Raw genomic sequence first — 23803 nt, forward strand, 5'->3', positions numbered from 1 at the left:
GAATTGGAATGGGTGCACCTACAAGGAAGATTACACCTAATCTTCAGAAATAGTGTAACAGGTTAAAAAAGGTAGTAGGGCACACCTACATTCAGCTGCACATGGGAGATTTGTATAAACAATATGTTTTAGTCAAACCAAATCCGTATATTATAACGCATAAAATCGTTATTAAACATATAATTGCATGCTCTAAAATACTTTATAATACTAATAAAATCAATAAAACAGTAAAAATAAAATCACACATAAGATCCTAATGGAATTAAATCCTGGTAAATTCCTCAATTTAACTGTTGCTCCTTATAGCTCTGTATAACCGTATTATATTGTTCATACAGCGATTCTAATCACCAGGCTATTACTCACAGTCCGCGGTATTTCAGAGTTTAGAGGGAAAAAGTCATGTGCAAACTTCAGTATAATCAGATAGAATCTTTAGAGATAGTCACTTGTATTTCCTTTAATTGGATCGTTGGTGTCTCAAACCCCTCTGTCCGCATATATAGTAACTCGACACCAGACTTTACTCACGGTTCTGTAGAGTTATGCCGATTGTGTTGCGACTTTCGTGGCGTCCCACGTGAAGTACGCTTGGTTGCAGGCAGTGGTGTAACTTCCAGGAGGTAGATTTAGGGATCTTCGGCAATCACTTGCAGGCGTGCCGTCTTAGTGATGTGAAGTGGATCCTGCACAGGTGCTTAATAAAGCGGCAGGTCAAGTTTCACTTACGGCGATCAATTTTCGATTTTTCCTGTCAAATCTTCGATACGATCCCTCTCCTTATATTTAACTTGAAGCGCTTCAATGTCCCAATTGTATAGTGGATTTCATGGGATAATCCTTCACCATACCGTTTCGGAGTTAACTAAGATTCCTTCCTCAGTGGCTATTTTCCCCATGAAACTGGTTGAATTTATATGCACATATCCAGGTGTAATTAGATTTTATTTAATTGGACCATACTGAAGTTGTGACATGGAATCCTTGAGGACTCACAGAGCTATTATAGCTAACATCTTTATCCTCTCTGTATATATACATTTAAATCGTAGAGGAGCAATTTATAAATAGGATCCAAACTTCATGTTTGTTTCTATAAAACAATGTATCAAAAAGTACAATATAAAACCGGTTATATGAGCATATATCCACATGTGTTCTTATTATTATATCTTATTCGTTTTGATTGCATAGTGGATATATTCATCAATATTGTCTATCCCTCATTTTTCTTTAAAATAAAGACAGGTTTGCCCCTTGCGTTAATATTGCGTTTTTTCTATATAGGAGCGGTATTATTGTGGTTTTTGCCAATATTTTCCCATATGGTTTTAAATTGTTCAAATAAGACCTATATGTCATATTAACCCTCACGAACAGTCAAAGAATTTCTATATTTATCATGTTCATTTTATTTTATTTTATTTTATTTCATCAACCTGGTGTCCATAGGTAAAGTATGAAACCGTGATGAGATAGATAAGGCAGTACCTATGGACACCAGGTTGATAAAATGAAATAAAATGAACATGATAAATATAGAAATTTGACTGTTCGTGAGGGTTAATATGACATATAGGTCTTATTTGAACAATTTAAAACCATATGGGAAAATATTGGCAAAAACCACAATAATACCGCTCCTATATAGAAAAAACGCAATATTAACACAAGGGGCAAACCTGTCTTGATTTTGAAGAAAAATGAGGGATAGACAATATTGATGAATATATCCACTATGCAATCAAAACGAATGAGATATAATAATAACACATGTGGATATATGCTCATATAACCGGTTTTATATTTTATGTACTTTTTGATACATTGTTTTATAGAAACAAACATGAAGTTTGGATCCTATTTATAAATTGCTCCTCTACGATTTAAATGTATATATACAGAGAGGATAAAGATGTTAGCTATAATAGCTCTGTGAGTCCTCAAGGATTCCATGTCACAACTTCAGTATGGTCCAATTAAATAAAATCTAATTACACCTGGATATGTGCATATAAATTCAACCAGTTTCATGGGAAAAATAGCCACTGAGGAAGGAGTCTTAGTTATCTCTGAAACACGTATGGTAAAGGATTATCCCATGAACTCAACTATACAATTGGGACATTGAAGCGCTTCAAGTTAAATATAAGGAGAGGGATCGGTATCAAAAATTTGACAGAAAAAATTGAAAATTGATCACCTTAAGTGAAACTTGACCTGCCGCTTGATTAAGCACCTGTGCAGGATCCACTTCACATCACTAAGACGGCACGCCTGCAAGTGATTGCCGAGGATCCCTAAATCTACCTCCTGGAAGTTACACCACTGCCTGCAACCAAGCGTACTTCACGTGGGACGCCACGAAAGTCGCAACACAATCGGCATAACTCTACAGAACCGCGAGTAAAGTCTGGTGCCGAGTTACTATATATGCGGACAGAGGTGTTTGAGACACCAACGATCCAATTAAAGGAAATACAAGTGACTATCTCTAAAGATTCTATCTGATTATACTGAAGTTTGCACATGACTTTTCCCCTCTAAACTCTGAAACACCGCGGACTGTGAGTAATAGCCTGGTGATTAGAATCGCTGTATGAACAATATAATACGGTTATACAGAGCTATAAGGAGCAACAGTTAAATTGAGGAATTTACCAGGATTTAATTCCATTAGGATCTTATGTGTGATTTTATTTTTACTGTTTTATTGATTTTATTAGTATTATAAAGTATTTTAGAGCATGCAATTATATGTTTAATAACGATTTTATGCGTTATAATATACGAATTTGGTTTGACTAAAACATATAGTTTATGCAAATCTCCCATGTGCAGCTGAATGTAGGTGTGCCCTACTACCTTTTTTAACCTGTTACAGTGTTATTATATCATGAAAGTAGAGCATTTACAGTAAGTAGAAGCAACAATGGTGATTTCCTCATCTCAAACAATTTATTGAAACAAAATCAAACAACACTGATGGGTATACCCCCACAAAAATGTCAGTGTCGCAAAAACGTGTCATCATGTGGCATCAATTACAGCTTGACAATGACATCTCAGCCTCAGCAACCTCCGGCACTCCAAATGATCAACGATAACTCCCAAAACGCTCCATTCACTTCTATGGGAGTTGTGAGAACAGCTGAGCATGATCGCATGCTGGGAGTTGTAGTTTCGCAGAAGCTGGAGTGCCGAAGGTTGCTGATCCCTGTACTATAAGTCACATAGAAAAAACACAAGCAGAAAAAACAAGGAGGTTATCCAGAGGCTTCACAGGACTGTGTTGTCCTTGAAGAAATAGGATAAAGACAATGGCGTCAAAAGGACCGTGACATAAAAGAATTAGAAGAGATATAAGTGGTAACATAGAGGAGGCTGCTCTAGGTGTATGCGAGGCTAAACACCTTAGAAATGCGGCAGAGAATTAGCAACAAGGTGGATAACAAGGGGAAGGGATCCACCCCAAGTAAAATATTTTGAGAAGATGAGCGCCAATCTCAGGAATAACTAGTTAAATGTGAATGCAAGTTTACTATGAAATAATATCACCCACAAACACAGGGAGATAGTGTGTGGGGTAGTAGGTACATATGAGAGTGAGATAGAGTAATGTGCATTAAATAAAATGCTGGATAGAACATAAAATTTAAATAAATTATTTAAAATAAATTTGATCTTAGTGATCCACTCACTTCACTGGGGGGTCGCCACCAGGATAAACGCATGACACCTGGGGCATTTCACCCCTCCAGCCGGGATCGCTTGTAGAATGGTAGAGGTTGGTGTCAACGCACTGGATGTGCAGCTCAGATGTAATTCAGCACACGGATCCAAGAATACGTCATCAATCCTCTTTATTTTTAACTATATGGTCTAAACATGACTTTAAATACACGTGGAGGCGCTAAATTGAACGGTGGGCGGGATTCCCGGAAGTGACATCATATATTGGTTGAATTAAAACCTATCATAGAGTGGTGACTTCTTATAATTAGATGATAAAAAGTATATATTATGTATAGGCCAATGTATAAGGCCGAACACTCTTATAATTACATGTAGAACATAAATATAAAACATTACATTTTAAATGGTTGCGTAAAATGCGACCAGAAATGCCATCCTCGGGCCAATATATGATGTCACTTCCGGGAATCCCGCCCACCGTTCATTTGGCGCCAATTTAGCGCCTCCACATGTAGTTAAAGTCATGTTTTATGTTTGTTTTGCATTCTGCTCCTGAGGAAGGGGGTGTTGTGACCCCTGAAACGCGTTGAGCCGTATATTTAAAAATAAAGAGGATTGATGACGTATTCTTGGATCCGTGTGCTGAATTACATCTGAGCTGCACATCCAGTGCGTTGACACCAACCTCTACCATTCTACAAGCGATCCCGGCTGGAGGGGTGAAATGCCCCAGGTGTCATGCGTTTATCCTGGTGGCGACCCCCCAGTGAAGTGAGTGGATCACTAAGATCAAATTTATTTTAAATAATTTATTTAAATTTTATGTTCTATCCAGCATTTTATTTAATGCACATTACTCTATCTCACTCTCATATGTACCTACTACCCCACACACTATCTCCCTGTGTTTGTGGGTGATATTATTTCATAGTAAACTTGCATTCACATTTAACTAGTTATTCCTGAGATTGGCGCTCATCTTCTCAAAATATTTTACTTGGGGTGGATCCCTTCTCCTTGTTATCCACCTTGTTGCTGATTCTCTGTCGCCCTGTACTAGAAGATGGATGCCCATATCCAGCTGCAATGACTGTTATCAGAGAATCCTGGTCATTTAACTCCCCAGATGCCGCTATCAGTAGTGACCGTGGCATCCATGGAGTTAGACTGAGGGAATGGGCTCCCTCTGCCCACTGATCAAAGCCCCAGCAGCAAAATCCTAGAGCTCCGATCCATCACTTGCTGGCCTGGGGGCTTGTGAAGGCTTCCAGAGGTACCATAATGGGCTGTCTTCCAGAATTGTGCTGAAGGAAGCCAGTAAAAATCACATAGACTGCAATAACATGCTTTCGCAGTCTATGGTACAAGCGATCAGATGATCGCATGTTCAAGACCTTTTAGGGGACTAAAAATTACAGTGAAAAATATAATAGGTGTTGCTGCATCCCAAAATTTCCTGTTTAATGTGTAAAAATAGTTTTTTCGCAGTCAAAAAAGAAAATTCCCTATTTTTCTTCACCTTTTGTCTCTCAGGAAATTGTACAAAAGTGGTCAAAAAGTCATACGTACCCCATTAAAAACTATAGCTCATGCCACAAAAACAAGCCCTCACACAGTTCTGTAGATGGATATATATAAAAGAAAGTTATGGATGTCAGAATATGGCAAACTAAAATAAAAACTATAAATATGGTACAGTTTGAACTGTACAGTTTTTACCACACTCCAACTTGTAGACCACATGACTAAGCACATAATTGTGACATGCCACTAATTTTGAAGACCAGAAGAGTCTTGAAACACTTTGTTGTCGGGGATCAGAGTAAGGTACATTTAACCCCTTAAGGACACAGCCCTATTTCACCTTAAGGACCAGGCAATTTTTTGCAAATCTGACCACTGTCACTTTAAGTGCTGATAACTTTAAAACGCTTTGACTTACCCAGGCCGTTCTGAGATTGTTTTTTCGTCGCATATTGTACTTCATGACACTGCTAAAATTGGGTCAAAAAAGTTAATTTTTTTGCATAAAAAAATACCATATTTACCCAAAATTTTGAAAAATTTGAAAATTTCAAAGTTTCAGTTTCTCTACTTCTGTAATACATAGTAATACCCCCAAAAATTGTGATGACTTTACATTCCCCATATGTCTACTTCATGTTTGTAGCATTTTGGGAATGATATTTTATTTTTTGGGGATGTTACAAGGCTTAGGCCTCTTTCACACTTGCGTTGTCCGGATCCGGCGTGTACTCCACTTGCCGGAATTACACGCCGGATCCGGAAAAACGCAAGTGTACTGAAAGCATTTGAAGACGGATCCGTCTTCAAAATGCTTTCAGTGTTACTATGGCACCCAGGACGCTATTAAAGTCCTGGTTGCCATAGTAGTAGTGGGGAGCGGGGGAGCGGCATACTTACAGTCCGTGCGGCTCCCGGGGCGCTCCAGAATGACGTCAGAGCGCCCCATGCGCATGGATCATGTGATCCATGCGATCACGTCATCCATGCGCCTGGGGCGCCCTGACGTCACTCTGGAGCGCCCCGGGAGCCGCACGGATGGTAAGTATGCTGCTCCCCGCTCCCCACTACAGTTTACCATGGCTGCCAGGACTTTAGCGTCCCGGCAGCCATGGTAACCATTGAGAAAAAGCTAAACGTCGCATCCGGCAATGCGCCGAAACGACGTTTAGCTTAAGGCCGGATCCGGATCAATGCCTTTCAATGGGCATTCATTCCGGATCCGGCCTTGCGGCAAGTGTTCCGGATTTTTGGCCGGAGCAAAAAGCGCAGCATGCTGCGCTATTTGCTGCGGCCAAAAAACGTTCCGTTCCGGAATGGAAGACATCCTGATGCATCCTGAAGGACGGACTGTCCATTCAGAATGCATTAGGATAATCCTGATCAGTATTCTTCCGGCATAGAGCCCCGACGACGGAACTCTATGCCGGAAGACTATAACGCAGGTGTGAAAGGGCCCTTAGAAGTTTAGAAGCAAATTTAGAAATTTTCAGAAATCTTCAAAATCCCACTTTTTATGGACCAGTTCAGGTTTGAAGTCACTTTGTGAGGCTTACATAATAGAAACCACCCAAAAATGTTAACTTTGTTAACCCTTTAGGTCTTCCACAACACTTCATGGCAAATGGACATACATTTTTAGAATTTAGATTTTTTGGAAAATTTTCCAATATAATCAATTTTTCCAGGAAAAAAACAAGGGTTAACTGCCAAACAAAACTCAAAATGGGTTGCCCTGATTCTGTAGTTTGCAGAAACACCCCATATGTGGTCGTAAACTACTGTTTGGCCAAACGGGAGCACGTAGAAAGAGGGGAACGCCATATGGGTTTTGGAAGGCAGATTTTGCAGGACTGGTTTTGTTTATACCATGTCCCATTTGAAGCCCCCTGTTGCACCCCTAACGCACATGTGCGTTCCGGAGGTGGCAGGCTGGCGCACAGTCACGCATATACGCGTCATCTCGCGAGACGCGAGATGACGCGAGTATGCGCCCGCGCGTGCGCAGTTCGCGCCGGCATTTCATTCGAGAGGTATTTCGTCAGCAACCTGCCAGCCAATGATCGTGGCTGGCAGGTTGCTGATTTTTAAAAAATCCAATCAAAGTGCCAGATAGCAGATCATATTTGTAAATATGATCTGTTATATGGCTGCCTGCTCCTCTGCTGGTTCTTTTCGTCGGTTGGATCCAGCAGAGGAGCAGGCTTCACAGTGAGTACACCAAACACTACACTATAGCCCCTGATCACCCCCCTGAACCCCTATTAACCCTTTGATCACCTCTTTGATCACCCCTGTCAATCACAAGTGAAAAGAAAAAAGTGATCAGTGCAAACTGTCACTTTTTTTTTCACTGTTATTGACCGTTAGGTTTTAGGTATAGTTTAGGTCCCTTGGTTAGGTAGTTAGCGATCAGTTAGCGCCCAGCCCACCGCACCGCAGTCCGTTATTCGCTGATTAGCGTATCGCTAATCAGCATTTGTACTTTTATAGTATCTGGAAGTGATCAAAACTGATCACGGTCAGATCTATAATAGTACTAGTGTCACTTTAGTTCGCCCTCCACCCAAAACGCAGTGTTTGCCCGATCAGGCCTGATCGGTCGCCCACACGTGCGTTCGCCCACACCCGCCCCACCGCAGTGACAAAAAAAAAATTTTTTTTTGATCACTGCACATTCACTTTACACGCACTGCGGCGATAAAAAAATCAGTTTTGATATTTTTTATCAACCGCAGCGGCCTCCGGTACTTCGCTAGCCTCCCCTTTGTAAGACAGGCTTGCTTTTTTTTTCTTGGGTAGTCTCAGGGAATACCCCTAAATTTAGTTGCCCACATGTCTAACAGGGGGTATTCCTCTGAAGAGGCCTACAGGCTTCTGACCCAGTCGGATGAGGAGTGGGAACCCTCATCTGATGAATCCAGCGGGTCAGAATACGAACCTGTAGAAAGCAGTGGCTCTCTGACCCAAAGTTCGGACGAGGAGGCTGAGGTCCCTGATACCACCAGGCGTACCCGGCCCCGTGTCGCTAGACCGCAGGTTGCGCAGGATCCGCTTCAAGAGCAGCAGAGTGGGGCTGGTGCTGTCGGATTACGTGGTGAGGCATACACCAGCAGCCCAGCCCTCCCTGGACCTAGTACCAGCACTGCCGTACAACCTGGTGAAGTAGCGAGCACCAGAAGGGCAGTTGAAGCTGGTACGGTGGCACGTGCAGTAGTGACCCCGTCGCAGCCACCGCAAAGACGTGCCCGTAGAGCCCCTAGAATCCCAGAGGTGCTGGCAAACCCTGATTGGCAGTCCCCAACTTCAGCCGCACCTGTAGTTTTCCCTTTCACTGCCCAGTCTGGAGTTCGGGTTGAGACGGCTCAGATCGGTTCGGCCCTGGGATTTTTTGAGCTGTTCTTGACTGCGGAGCTTTTAGACATAGTTGTGGCCGAAACAAACAGGTATGCCACACAATTTATCACCGCTAACCCGGGAAGCTTTTATGCCCAGCCTTTCCGGTGGAAACCAGTCCAAGTTTCCGAACTTAAAACTTTTCTGGGCCTCCTCCTCAACATGGGCCTGACAAAAAAGCATGAATTGAGGTCATATTGGTCCACGAACCCGATTCATCACATGCCCATGTTCTCTGCTGCCATGTCCAGGGCACGTTTTGAGGCCATCCTGCGGTTCCTGCACTTTAGTGACAACACCGCCTCCCGTCCCAGGGGCCACCCTGCTTTTGACCGGCTCCACAAAATTCGGCCCCTCATAGACCATTTCAACCAGAAATTTGCAGATATTTATACCCCAGAGCAAAACATCTGCATAGACGAGTCCCTGATACATTTTACCGGGCGCCTTGGCTTCAAACAATACATCCCAAGCAAGCGCGCCCGGTATGGGGTCAAATTGTATAAGCTCTGTGAAAGGGCCACAGGCTATACCCACAAATTTCGGGTCTATGAGGGAAAAGATCAGACCCTGGAGCCGGTCGGTTGCCCTGACTACCTGGGGAGCAGTGGGAAGACAGTTTGGGACTTGGTGTCACCCTTATTCGGCAAGGGGTACCATCTTTATGTGGACAATTTTTACACAAGTGTGGCCCTCTTTAGGCATTTGTTTCTAGAACGGATTGGCGCCTGTGGTACCGCGCGAACTAGTCGCGCGGGCTTCCCCCAACGGCTCGTTACCACCCGTCTTGCAAGGGGGCAGAGGGCCGCACTGTGTAACGAAGAACTGCTCGCGGTGAAATGGAGAGACAAGCGTGACGTTTACATGCTCTCCTCCATTCACGCAGACACGACAATACAAATTGAGCGAGCAACCCGTGTCATTGAAAAGCCCCTCTCAGTCCACGACTATAACCTCCACATGGGAGGGGTCGACTTCAATGACCAGATGTTGTCTCCGTATTTAGTTTCCCGACGCACCAGACGCTGGTATAAGAAGGTGTCTGTATATTTAATTCAATTGGCTCTGTACAATAGTTTTGTTCTCTACAGTAAGGCTGGGAGAACTGGATCCTTCCTCAAATTTCAGGAAGAGATCATCGAGAACCTCCTGTATCCAGGAGGTTCCGTGGCCCCAACCACCAGTGTAGTTAGCCGTCTACACGAGCGACATTTCCCCAATGTCGTTCCTGGTACCTCAACCCAACCGTCACCCCGAAAAAGATGTCGTGTCTGTAGCAGGAGTGGAATAAGGCGTGACACCCGCTATTTCTGTCCTGACTGTCCGGACCACCCTGCCCTATGCTTTGGAGAGTGTTTCCGGAAGTACCACTCACAGGTACACTATTAGCATAGGGATCATCTCACCAGGACAGGCACACAGGGCTATTAGGGCCCATTCACTCACTGCTGCTGCAAACGTCTCCTTTCACATGGGACAAAGTGCATAACGCACTTCGCCACATCTTTGGGCGATTTGCGCTTTGCACATTGACCCATGGGGAAGGAGAGGTTTGTTCTATAAAGGTAAAAAAAAAAAAAAAAAAAAAACAGGTAAGCAAACAGGTTAATGTTTAGTTCCAAAAGTTAAAGTTACATGTTCTGTTCCAAAGTTAATAAAATTATTGCGTTGTGGCCTGTTTTTTTCTTTTTTTTTTTTTTTTATTTTTTACCTTCCAGGTGGACCAACCGATCTACTAGCTGCAGCACCGATGTGCATTCTGACAGAAGCATTGCGCTGCTGTCAGATTACACGCAAGTCGGTGTATGCGGCGCTGCAAGACGGGATTTTCTCCTCTGCAGTGACAGATACGTTTGCCAAGGCATACGAGCTGAGGAGGAGGCGGCGTTCCTATGCTTTGGCAAACACTTTGTATGTAGTAAAAAAATCAAAAAAAAAATCCCGGCAATGATTTATTCATCCACATCGATTGATGCGAATGGAGAAATCTGGTTTGCCAGGGCATACGAGCTAAGTGGGTATGGATGTAGGGCGGAGCTCCTATGTCCTGGCAGACGCCTTTCCCCTCCATTTTTTTTTTTTGGCAGAGATTTTTTCATCCACATTGATCGATGCGAATGAAGAAATCTGTGCCGTTCATTTTTTTCTTTCAGCCCAGAGACTGAACGGAAAAAAAAATCTCATTACCTGTATGCTCAATATAAGGAGAATAGCAGAAACTCCTAATGCTGGCCATACATGTAATGATTGCGGAGACCCTCAAATGCCAGGGCAGTACAAACACCCCACAACTGACCCCATTTTGGAAAGAAGACACCCCAAGGTATTTGCTGAGGGGCATATTGAGTCCATGAAAGATTGAAATTTTTGTCCTAAGTTAGCGGAAAGTGAGACTTTGTGAGAAAAAACAAAAAAAAAATCAATTTCCGCTAACTTATGCGAAAAAAAAAAAATTTCTTTGAACTTGCCAGGCCCCTCATTGGATACCTTGGGATGTCTTCTTTCCAAAGTGGGGTCACATGTGGGGTATTTATACTGCCCTGGCTTTTTAGGGGCCCTAAAGCGTGAGAAGAAGTCTGGGATCCAAATGTCTAAAAATGCCCTCCTAAAAGGAATTTGGGCCCCTTTGCGCATCTAGGCTGCAAAAAAGTGTGACACATCTGGTATCGCCGTACTCAGAAGAAGTTGGGGAATGTGTTTTGGGGTGTCATTTTACATATACCCATGCTGGGTGAGATAAATATCTTGGCAAACGACAACTTTTCCCATTTTTTTATACAAAGTTGGCATTTGACCAAGATATTTTTCTCACCCAGCATGGGTATATGTAAAATGACACCCCAAAACACATTCCCCAACTTCTCCTGAGTACGGCGATACCAGATGTGTGACACTTTTTTGATGCCAAGGTGGGCAAAGGGGCGCATATTCCAAAGTGCACCTTTCGGATTTCACCGGTCATTTTTTACAGATTTTGATTGCAAAGTACTTCTCACACATATGGGCCCCTAAATTGCCAGGGCAGTATAACTACGCCACAAGTGACCCCATTTTGGAAAGAAGACACCCCAAGGTATTCCGTGAGGGGCATGGCGAGTTCCTAGAATTTTTAATTTTTTGTCGCAAGTTAGTGGAATATGAGACTTTGTAAGGAAAAAAGAGAAAAAAAAAAAAATCATCATTTTCTGCTAACTTGTGACAAAAAATAAAAAATTCTAGGAACTCGCAGTGCCCCTCACGGAATACCTTAGGGTGTCTTCTTTCCAAAATGGGGTCACTTGTGGCGTAGTTATACTGCCCTGGCAATTTAGGGGCCCAAATGTGTGAGAAGTACCTTGCAATCAAAATGTGTAAAAAATGCCCTGCAAAATCCGAAAGGTGCACTTTGGAATATGTGCCCCTTTGCCCACCTTGGCAGCAAAAAAGTGTGACACATCTGGTATCGCCGTACTCAGGAGAAGTTGGGGAATGTGTTTTGGGGTGTCATTTTACATATACCCATGCTGGGTGAGAAAAATATCTTGGTCAAATGCCAACTTTGTATAAAAAAATGGGAAAAGTTGTCGTTTGCCAAGATATTTCTCTCACCCAGCATGGGTATATGTAAAATGACACCCCAAAACACATTCCCCAACTTCTCCTGAGTACGGCGATACCACATGTGTGACACTTTTTTGCTGCCAAGGTGGGCAAAGGGGCGCATATTCCAAAGTGCACCTTTCGGATTTCACCGGTCATTTCTTACACATTTTGATTGCAAAGTTCTTCTCACACATTTGGGCCCCTAAATTGCCAGGGCAGTATAACTACCCCACAAGTGACCCCATTTTGGAAAGAAGACACCCCAAGGTATTCTGTGAGGGGCATGGTGAGTTCCTAGAATTTTTTATTTTTTGTCGCAAGTTAGTGGAATATGAGACTTTGTAAGAAAAAAATAAAAATAAAAAATCATCATCATTTTCCGCTAACTTGTGACAAAAAATAAAAAGTTCTATGAACTCACTATGCCCATCAGCGAATACCTTATGGTGTCTACTTTCCGAAATGGGGTCATTTGTGGGGTAGTTATACTGTTTGGGCATTGTAGAACCTCAGGAAACATGACAGGTGCTCAGAAAATCAGAGCCGTTTCAAAAAGCGGAAATTCACATTTTTGTACCATAGTTTGTAAATGCTATAACTTTTACCCAAACCATTTTTTTTTTGCCCAAACATTTTTTTTTTATCAAAGACATGTAGAACTATAAATTTAGCGAAAAATTTATATATGGATGTCGTTTTTTTTGCAAAATTTCACAGCTGAAAGTGAAAAATGTCATTTTTTTGCAAAAAAATCGTTACATTTTGATTAATAACAAAAAAAGTAAAAATGTCAGCAGCAATAAAATACCACCAAATGAAAGCTCCATTAGTGAGAAGAAAAGGAGGTAAAATTCATTTGGGTGGTAAGTTGCATGACCGAGCGATAAACGGTGAAAGGAGTGTAGTGCCGAAGTGTAAAAAGTGGCCTGGTCATGAAGGGGGTTTCACCTAGCGGGGCTGAAGTGGCTAGAATAGAAATTTCAAAAAAGTGACTCCATCTAAGAAAGTACACCCCTCAAGGTATTCAAAACTGGGTTTACAAACTTTGTTAACCCTTTAGGTGTTCCACAAGAGTTATTGGCAGATGGAGAAACAATTTAGAAATTTCTATTTTTTGGAAAGTTTTCCAATATAATAAATTTTTTCCAGGAGTAAAACAAGGGTTAACTGCCAAACAAAACTCAAAATGGGTTGCCCTGATTCTGTAGTTTGCAAAAACACCCCATATGTGGTCGTAAACTACTGTTTGGCCGAACGGGAGGACATAGAAGGAGGGGAACACCATATGGGTTTTGGAAGGCAGATTTGGCAGGACTGGTTTTGTTTATACCATGTCCCATTTGAAGCCCCCTGTTGTACCCCTAGAATAAAAATTTCAAAAAAGTGACTCCATCTAAGAAAGTACACCCCTCAAGGTATTCAAAACTGGGTTTACAAACTTTGTTAACCCTTTAGGTGTTCCACAAGAGTTATTGGCAGATGGAGAAACAATTTAGAAATTTCTATTTTGTGGAAAATTTTCCAATATAATCAATTTTTTCCAGGAGTAAAACAAGGGTTAACTGCCAAACAAAACTCAAAATGGGTTGCCCTGATTCTGTAGTTTGCAAAAACACCCCATATGTGGTCGTAAACTACTGTTTGGCCGAACGGGAGGACATAGAAGGAGGGGAACACCATATGGGTTTTGGAAGGCAGATTTTGCAGGACTGGTTTTGTTTATACCATGTCCCATTTGAAGCCCCCTGTTGTACCCCTAGAATAAAAATTTCAAAAAAGTGACTCCATCTAAGAAAGTACACCCCTCAAGGTATTCAAAACTGGGTTTACAAACTTTGTTAACCCTTTAGGTGTTCCACAAGAGTTAATGGCAGATGGAGAAACAATTTAGAAATTTCTATTTTTTGGAAAATTTTCCATTTTAACCCTTACTTTATTACTGAAAAAAATGGGTTAACAGCCAAACAAAACTCAAAATGGGTTGCCCTGATTCTGTAGTTTGCAGAAACACCCCAAATGTGGTCGTAAACTACTATTTGGCTAAACGGCAGGACATAGAAGAAGGGGAACGCCATACGGTTTTTGGAAGGCAGATTTTGCTGGACTGGTTTATTTACACCATGTACCCTTTCAAGCCCCCTGATGCACCCCTAGAGTAGAAACTCCATAAAAGTGACCCCATCTAGGAAACTATGGGATAAGGTGGTTGTTGTTTTGGTACTATTTTAGGGGTAAATATGATTTTTGGTTGCTCTATATTACACTTTTTTGAGGCAAGGTAACAAAAAAATAAAATTCTAAAATTTTTCTACATTTGCTATTTAGTTTTGTGGAACACCTAAAGGGTTAACAAAGTTTATAAAGTAACTTTTGAATACCTTGAGGGGTGTAGTTTCTTAGATGGGGTCACTTTTTTGGAGTTTCTAGTCTAGGCTACATCAGGGGGGGCTTCTAATGGGACATGGTGTCAAAAAAAAAAAACTGTCCATCAAAATCTGCCTTCCAGAAACCATATGGAGTTCCCTTCGTTCTATGCCCTGCCGTGCGGCTATATAGCCATTTACGACCACATATGGGGTGTTTCTGCAAACTACAGAATCAGGGCCATAAATATTGAGTTTTTTTTGGCAGTTAAGCCTTGCTTTATTACTGGAAAAAAAGGATTCAAATGGAAATTTTGCCCAAAAATTGGTGTTTTGGCACCGTTTTTATTTTATATTTTTAACACCGTTCATCCGAGGGGTTTGGTCAAATGTTATTTTTATAGCGATGACTTTTACGCACGCGACGATGCCCAATATGTATGGCTCTCAGACTTTGGAGACACTAAGCAGGCATCCTAAAACTGCGGCCCTCCAGATGTTGTAAAACTACAATTCCCACCATGCCCTGCTGATGGCTGTAGGTTGTCTGGGCATGCTGGGAGTTATAGTTTTACAACATCTGGAGGGCCGCAGTTTGAGGATGCCTGCACTAAAACTAATATTTTTTTGGGGAAAAAAAATTGTTTCTGTGTCTCCAAAGTCTGAGAGACATAGTGTTTTATGTTCTCTAGGGGACTGTTGGAGATTATAAAAATTTAGTACTCCATGGAAGTGTGATACTCCCTGAAGCAATCGATAACGCAGAGGCCCGGATGATCGGGGCAAGTGTCACACTGAGTAGTGGTGTCCTTCCGTATCCCCCTCTTGTGACACACTCTGCATCTTTTTTGGGTTCGTCCCTTCTTTCCAGTATGGGGGACCACACCTGGAAAGTGTTGGCCAGGGACGATCCGGGCGCCTCCAGTTCCCGAGGTACTCCGGCCTGCTCTTTCCCGGTCCGAAAAGATCAGGTCTTTGAGGACTGCCTCATAGAATTGGAGGAATGTCCCTGTGCTGCCAGCGCTTCAGGATAGTACAAAAGAGTTGTACATGGCAACCTGCACCATGTAGACCGCAACTTTTTTGTACCATGCCCGGGTTTTGCGCATGGCATTATATGGCTTGAGGACTTGATCAGAGAGATCAACTCCTCCCATATACCGATTGTAGTCGACGATACAATCGGGCTTGAGGACCGTTGCCGTGGTACCTCGCACAGAGACTGGGGTGGTGCTGTTACCGTGGATTGTGGACAGCATAAGGACATCCCTCTTGTCCTTATACCTGACCAGCAACAGGCTTCCACTGGTAAGGGCACGGGTCTCACCCCTGGGGATAGGTACCTGGAGGGGGTGGGCAGGGAGGCCGCGTTGATTTTTCCGCACGGTCCCACAAGCGAACGTGGATCTGGCGGCAAGGGACCTGAACAAGGGAATGCTGGTATAAAAGTTGTCCACGTACAAGTGGTAACCCTTATCCAGCAGTGGGTACATAAGGTCCCACACGAGTTTCCCGGTAACACCCAGAGTGGGGGGACATTCTGGTGGTTGAATCCGGGAATCTCGCCCCTCGTACACACGAAATTTGTAAGTGTACCCTGAGGTACTCTCACAAATTTTGTATAGCTTCACGCCATACCTCGCCCGCTTTGTGGGAATGTATTGGCGGAAACTGAGTCTCCCCTTGAACGCAACGAGAGACTCATCAACCGCGACCTCCCTTCCAGGTACGTAGGCCTGCTGAAATGTGGCCCCAAAGTGATCGATGACCGGCCGTATCTTGTACAGCCGGTCATAGGCAGGATCACTTCGGGGGGGACATGCTGCATTATCGGAATAATGCAGACATTTCCGGATGGCCTCAAACCGGGAGCGTGTCATGGCCGTACTGTACAGTGGGGTCTGGTATAGGACGTCCCCACTCCAGTACAGCCTGACACTGGGTTTTTGCACTAGACCCATATGCAGCACGAGGCCCCAAAATGTCCTCATCTCGGCTGCACTGACCAGCGTCCAGCCACCGGGTCTAGCCAAAAATGAGCCCGGGTTTTGAGCGACGAACTGTTGGGCGTACAGATTCGTCTGCTCCACCATCAGATTCACCAGTGGGTTACTGAAAAAAAAACTAAAAAAGTCTATTTCAGTAAACCCCACTGTGGGAATCTGGATTCCAGGATTGCCAGCGAAATCCGGAATCTCAGGCTCAAAGTCCACTGGGGGACACCAGCTAAGTTCATCGGCAGGGGGCTCCGGTGAACTTATTTGGTGGGCCGGGAAACCAGTACGAACCCCAGGGCGGCTCGTACTAGGGTGGGCCACAGGATCCCTAGCATGTGTGGCCCCTGGCTCCGCCTGGCGGCGTCTCCGCTGCCTTGGTGGCTCATCGTCATCCGATGATGATGAGGAGGATGCGGATGACAAAAGGAACGTGGGGTCATCCTCATCCTCACTGGGGCTCTCAGAGTCGGAGGCAATCTGGGCATATGCCTCCTCGGCCGAGAACACCCGGCGGGCCATGGGTGTGTGTGTGTGCGTGTGTATGTGCGTGCGTGTAAACCTTTATTCTATGTGCGTGTGTGTGTGGGGGCACGGGTGTTCACGTACTAAAAAGTCCAGGCAAAAAAAATGGGCAAGTGTTAGAAAAAGAAAAAAAAAAAAGTTCAAACTTGCTGATCAGCGGTTCAACGCTGATCAGCGGTCGGTGGGGTGGTGGGGCGGGCGATGCGCTAACAGTGGACGGACGCTAAAAAGTGCCGGCCAGTCAGCGCACGCAGAAAAAAAAAAAGTGGTGGTGGGGGAAGGGTCTGGGGGGGGGGGGGGGGCGGGTGGTGGGGGGGATGCGGGGGGGGGGCAAGTGGCAGGGGGGGTCTGGGGTCTGGTAGCTGAAAAAAAAAAGTTTGGAATAAATGTGCTTTTTTTTTTTTTTTTTTCTAACTTTTCCCTTCTATCCCTGCCTAAAGGTGCCTCTCCCTCACTGACCCTAACCTACCTGGGTGGCGATGGGTGCAGGAGGGTGATGGATGCCGATTAGGGGGACACAGGAGCTGGTGCTGGACGATGCTGCACGGTCAGGGTGCTGGACAGGAAGAGGAGGGGAGAGAGGAGCGCAGGAAGTTTGAATCTCGCGCCTCTCTCCCCTGCACCAATCAGCACCCTGGACAGCGGTGTTCAGCACCAGGGCCAGCTCCGCCTCTGCAAATCCTCGGACTGCGATTGGTGGTGTAAAATTACGCCACCGATCGCAGTCTTTTTCCGGTTCATCGGGTCACAGGACACCCGAATGGACCGGAAACGCAGAAAACCGCAGGTCTGAATTGACCTGCGGTTTTCTGCGATCGTCGATGCGGGGGGGTCAAATGACCCCCCCCTGCATTGTTACAGGATGCCGGCTGAATGATTTCAGCCGGCATCCCGTTCCGATTAACCCCCGCGGCGCCGGCATCGCTATTTAAAGCCATGACGTACCGGTACGTCATGTGTCCTTAAGGACTCGGGAAACATGCCGTACCGGTACGTCATGTGTCCTTAAGGGGTTAAGGGTCAATCAAGGGACATTGGTACTTTCTAAGGGGATAATCGACAAAAAGTATTGCATGATGTTAAAAACATATATAAGGGAGAGGGTGAGCTTACAGAAGTGTCTGATCCTCCAGTGGAATCGGGCTTCTCTATTTCTGTAGCCAGAGCACAATAACATCCACAGCACCAACCCAGCAATTCCTACATTGTAGACTGATCTGTGGTGATGCTGAGGGTGGAGGGAAATGTAGGGTCTGTGTAGTTGAGGGACAGGACGTCATTCAGGATAGTCAATCCAACAAATGTCCTTTAGGGATAAAAGGTGAGGGGACAGTCTGAATTCTGCACCATGAGAGCTTGTCCTGCCTTTGGAAGCAGCAAAGATATGAATGGAGCCTCTTCTGATGCTGTGGACACCACCGCACCTCTAACCATGAAGGACTTTTGGGTATATTTTCCCTCACGTGCCCCTCAGTATCCAGTATAATATCTAGAAATACACCAACCGCTATAATGCTCAAAAGATAAAAACATCAGTGTATAATCAGAGAGACTCAAAAGCACCTGGTCAGCGAGGGGTTAAAAAGATGTTTTAATTAAAAGCCTGTGGTTTTAGATGAATTTCTTCATAGCACATAAATAGTGTAATAATATGTAGGCTATAACACTGATCAGATATTACGCCCCCTGGTGGAGATATGAGGAGTGATAGCAGCCGGTCCCCGCAGATTATCTCCACAACTTCATGATATCACACATACAGGACATGCACTGCTGTGAGATAACAGCGTCCTGTGCCTTTAAATTTCCTCTTCCAGATGTCACTGCTCAGCAGCCAATGGCATCGCTGGATTTGAATTTGAAAGGAAACCAACGGTCAGTGGTCCTCAGACCGTTACAGAACGACGAGAGGTGAAGATGGACGCCGGTGAGTTCTCACACCCCTCATGACAGAAGTGACGCTTATCTCATCTCCCATGATGCTTCACTCACAGGATTAGGGATCTGCTGAGGGCTTTATCCTTCATCCCACTAGGGGGAGCTAGCTGTATATGTGTACTGCCCCAATATTAGCTGTATACATATGGGTGTAGTGAGCTCCCCCTAGTGGCTGGTGCAGGAAACGGGATTTTTTTTTTCTGTTAATTTAATGTTATGAAAGGAAATTCTGTGCTAGGTGTGTCTATATAGGCACTCTGCTGCCAGTAATGTTTATTGAGGGCTCCATACTGATATTATTATTAATTGGGGTATGTTTATGGTGTTGTTGAGGCAATTTACCTCACATTTTGGAGTGTTGATTTATTTATGGGCTAGAAAACAATCTTTTATGTCATACATAAGGGAATCAACTCGGTAAAGGAGGAGAGCATATTTAAAAGAAGAAAAACTACCACAAGAGGACACAGTTTTAAATTAGAGGGGCAAAGGTTTAAAAGTAATATAAGGAAGTATTACTTTACTGAGAGAGTAGTGGATGCATGGAATAGCCTTCCTGCAGAAGTGGTAGCGGCAAATACAGTGAAGGAGTTTAAGCATGCATGGGATAGGCATAAGGCTATCCTTCATATAAGATAGGGCCAGGGACTATTCATAGGATTCAGATATATTGGGCAGACTAGATGGGCCAAATGGTTCTTATCTGCCGACACATCTTTATATGGCACCAGTACAATCCAGTCTGCATTATGGGGGAGATGTATCAGAACTGGTGCAAAGGAAAACTGTCTCAGTTGGCCATAGCAACCAATCAGATTCTACCTTTCATTTTTCAGAGCTGCTTTAGAAAATGAAAGGAACGATCTGATTGGTTGCTATGGGTAACTGAGCCAGTTTTCCTTCATATCAGTTGAGATAAATCTCCCCTCTGTGTTATGTGCGGTATTACGTATATGGGCCCTTCTGCTATAAGGGGCACTACAAATACCCAGTAAAGACGGCACTAATATATATATCAGATGTGATTATTATCCTCTTATATGTAACGTGAATGTCCGCCTTTTATCATAAGGACATTTTTTATGTTGATTAATTTCTAGATATATTTTTATAGTGATCAGAGCTCTGTTTTACTGATACAAAGCTCCAAATCCTCAGCACTGATATAAATGGTAACATTAGATCTGCCTGCAGACACCACTAGAGGGAGCTCAGGACTGATGACTGCCTGTACAGTGCGCTCCTCTGCTCCCCCTAGTGGTGGCTGCAGGAAGCTAAAATTTATCATTTTATTCTAAGGTTCTGCAGGGGATTTGGAGCTCTGTATAAAGAAAGCTGATCTCTGAATGACTGCTATAAAGATATATGAAGAAGTTATAAATGTTCCTCCAGGACTTCCATATTACCACCCCTAGGACCGGCCATCAGTGTGTGATCACGAGGGTCCTACACCTGGGAGAACATTCACTGCCTTTATCAGATCTGTGACTGTCTCTTTTATGGGTTAACAGATCGCGCTATGATTTCTTCAATTCTGGACGAGTATAGGATTGGAGCAGGCCACACTTCTCTGGAGGTAAGTGGCTTCATTGTATACTGGCCCTTTGTCCTATCACCCATGAGGAGTGGTAAGTGGTCACTCACTGTATTCTCTTCTCTTTAGGACATCTACTGCCTCCAGCACTGCATCTATGGCCTGACACCCTTCTTAAGTGAGTATTTTTGGTAATAAGACTCAGCTATGAAAACTTGAGGTTTAGACTGATCTGAAGTAAACTCATGATCTGGTTGTCTTCTCTCTGCAGCTTATCCCCGCACCGTGGAGGAGAGAGACCAACAACGTCTCATTTACTCCATGAGATTCCTCCCATCTCCAATCTTCAAGATGGAGGTGAGTGATCCTACTGCCTGTCATATTGTCTTCCAGATTCCTCCATGTTCTGTCTATAGATGTGAAGGATTTATAGGAACGTCTCATAGACCATTTACTGAATCTGTTCTTAGCGCCTCATGCCAACAAACCGCGAAGCTCAAAGGAAATACCTGCCTTTTCCACTGGAGGAAGAAGATCCAGAGCCGGCATTGATGATGGCAAGCCGCCTGTGTGAAGACCTGACGGTGGAGAAGGCCAAGGGAGAGCGAGAGGAGGCAGACACAACCCGGGCACAGCAGGATGAAACGACTGAGAAGACATCCGCCAAGGAGCAGAGGATGGTGAAACAGAAACTGGACGTGAAGAGCAAGAACCTGAGAAGAGTTCAGCATCAGCCTGGAAGAAGACAGAAGATCCGCCAGCCAACTACCTTCCAGTATGTGAACACCAACCTGAGAGGAAAGAAGAACATCCTCTGGACCATCCTCTTCAAACCATTCTGCCGGTGAAGGATGGTAAGGAGCTGTAAGACCACCAGCAGCAACCAAATCTAAAAAAACTAAAATTATAATTATTAAATATTAATATGTAGATATTGTAATGTCAAAGGGTAGTAATATAGTAATAAATCTATAAAAGTAGTAAAAATAAATAACATAAATATAATTAGTAAACTTAGAAATAAGATCAGGGTGTTTGATCCAGGGTTCTAGGACTAATCGCCTTTTCCCGGGGTCGAGAAGGAATTTTTCCCCTGTGACACGAATTGGCTGAATGTGTCCAGGGGTTTTCGCCTTCTTCTGGATCAACAGGTTTAGGGATAGGGACCTAATTTAGGGATAGGGATCAGGCTGTTTGATCCAGGGTTCTAGGACTGATCCCTTTTCCCGGGGGTCGAGAAGGAATTTTTCCCCTGTGACACGAATTGGCTGAATGTGTCCAGGGGTTTTCGCCTTCTTCTGGATCAACAGGTTTAGGGATAGGGACCTAATTTAGGGATAGGGATCAGGGGGCTTGATCCAGGGTTCTAGGACTGATCGCCTTTTCCCGGGGTCGAGAAGGAATTTTTCCTCTGTGACACGAATTGGCTGAATGTGTCCAGGGGTTTTCGCCTTCTTCTGGATCAACTACGTTAGGGATAGGGATCTAGATTATAGTTATAGGAAAATGACAATAGAAATATTAGTAATAATAAATGTCATATGTAGGTTAGTTAGCTATAGTAATAAATTAAAATAGAGATCAGGAGTTTTGATCCAGGGTTCTAGGACTGATCGCCTTTTCCCGGGGTCGAGAAGGAATTTTTCCCCTGTGACACGAATTGGCTGAATGTGTCCAGGGGTTTTCGCCTTCTTCTGGATCAACAGGTTTAGGGATAGGGACCTAATTTAGGTATAGGGATCAGGGGGCTTGATCCAGGGTTCTAGGACTGATCGCCTTTTCCCGGGGTCGAGAAGGAATTTTTCCGCTGTGACACGAATTGGCTGAATGTGTCCAGGGGTTTTCGCCTTCTTCTGGATCAACTACGTTAGGGATAGGGATCTAGTTTATAGTAAAATATCTATAGTAATATTAGGAACAAAAGTAATTGCAGTATTTTGATTAATTAAGTATAATAATAAATTATAACAGGATTTAGGCTGTTTGATCCAGGGTTCAACGACTGATCGCCTTTTCCCAGGGTCGAGAAGGAATTTTCCCCCTGTAACACGAATTGGCTGAATGTGTCCAGGGGTTTTTGCCTTCTTCTGGATCAACAGGTTTAGGGATAGGGACCTAATTTAGGGATAGGGATCAGGGGGCTTGATCCAGAGTTCTAGGACTGATCGTCTTTTCCAGGGGTCGAGAAGGAATTTTTCCCCTGTGACATGAATTGTCTGAATGTGTCCAGGGTTTTTTGCCTTCTTCTGGATCAACAGTTTTAGGGATAGGGATCTAGTTAAATACTATTAGAAATATCAGTAGTAATATAATAGAAATAAGTCAGGATAATACAGCAGGGATAGCAGTAGTATAATAAGGGGAATAATAGTAATAATTCTAATAGTATAAATAATAGGATAGTCATTAGTGTTAGTGTAGGAACCCACTTGAAGGAGGTCGCCTTGACGTGGCAAGTGGGCTTATACATTTTGATAACAATGTATACTAAGAACCTCCTGTCCATGGTTATACCAGCAGTAGATGGCGGTACGACATGTGGATGGGGACAGAAACAGAGGCCACTAAAAGCTTTCTTTAATAGAATGCTTTATATTTTGATTGGCCTGATGTGACTGAGCCCTGGACCTGCAGTGCCAGGCATCCCTACCCACCCCACCGAAAATCTGGGAAGATTTTTTATTTTTTTTGGGGGGGGGGGGGGAGCCCAGCCACTTACTACTAAATAATTGTTCTTTGGGCCCTATCAAATAGTCTGCATGAGTTAGACCTCCATTGACCTGTGGATTCGTGTGGCCATTAGCCACCACAGGTCAGCAGGGTGAGGCCACCATGGGAAAACCTTTGTCCATCACCTTTGTCCATAACCCATTAATAAGGTCTTCTGTGTCAGGGGCAAACATTTAATAAGAAACAGCGGTGATGATGACAAGATATGATTCTCATGCTCTTGTGGAGTAGAAGTCTTGATGAACAATTTTGGACCTGCCTGCCATGCATGGCTGGCGTTAGGGGGGGAGCAAACTGGGTAATTGCCCAGGGCCCCCATCCTCTAAGGGGCCCCCTGCTTCAGTGCTGCTGTGCCTGAAAAGCTGCACTTTTTCAAAGCAGTAGTGTAAGGCCCCCTCCCTGTACACATAACACTCTGCAAACTGACAGCTCCGGGCACCAGCAGTGCCCTCTACTGGAGCTGGAGAACCTGCCATGATGTCATCTGCAGGAGGCGGAGCTCAGCAGAGAAGAGGGGG

The 23803-nt window shown here is 43.9% G+C and overlaps 1 protein-coding gene across 1 annotated transcript in view; it reads left to right on the forward strand.

Moving 5' to 3' along the window:
• LOC122935258 (cadherin-9-like) overlaps positions 1-21129 on the forward strand; it is a 115179-nt gene extending 94050 nt beyond the window's left edge. The window contains exons 5-9 of the mRNA XM_044291019.1: positions 18915-19010; positions 20533-20597; positions 20685-20746; positions 20827-20912; positions 21026-21129. Of these exons, the coding sequence (XP_044146954.1) occupies positions 18915-19010; positions 20533-20597; positions 20685-20746; positions 20827-20912; positions 21026-21129 (413 nt within the window). The remainder of the gene's footprint in view (positions 1-18914; positions 19011-20532; positions 20598-20684; positions 20747-20826; positions 20913-21025) is intronic.
• Positions 21130-23803: the final 2674 nt, after the last annotated feature.

This window comes from Bufo gargarizans, chromosome 4 (assembly GCF_014858855.1).
Source record: "Bufo gargarizans isolate SCDJY-AF-19 chromosome 4, ASM1485885v1, whole genome shotgun sequence".
Classification (NCBI taxonomy): domain Eukaryota; kingdom Metazoa; phylum Chordata; class Amphibia; order Anura; family Bufonidae; genus Bufo; species Bufo gargarizans.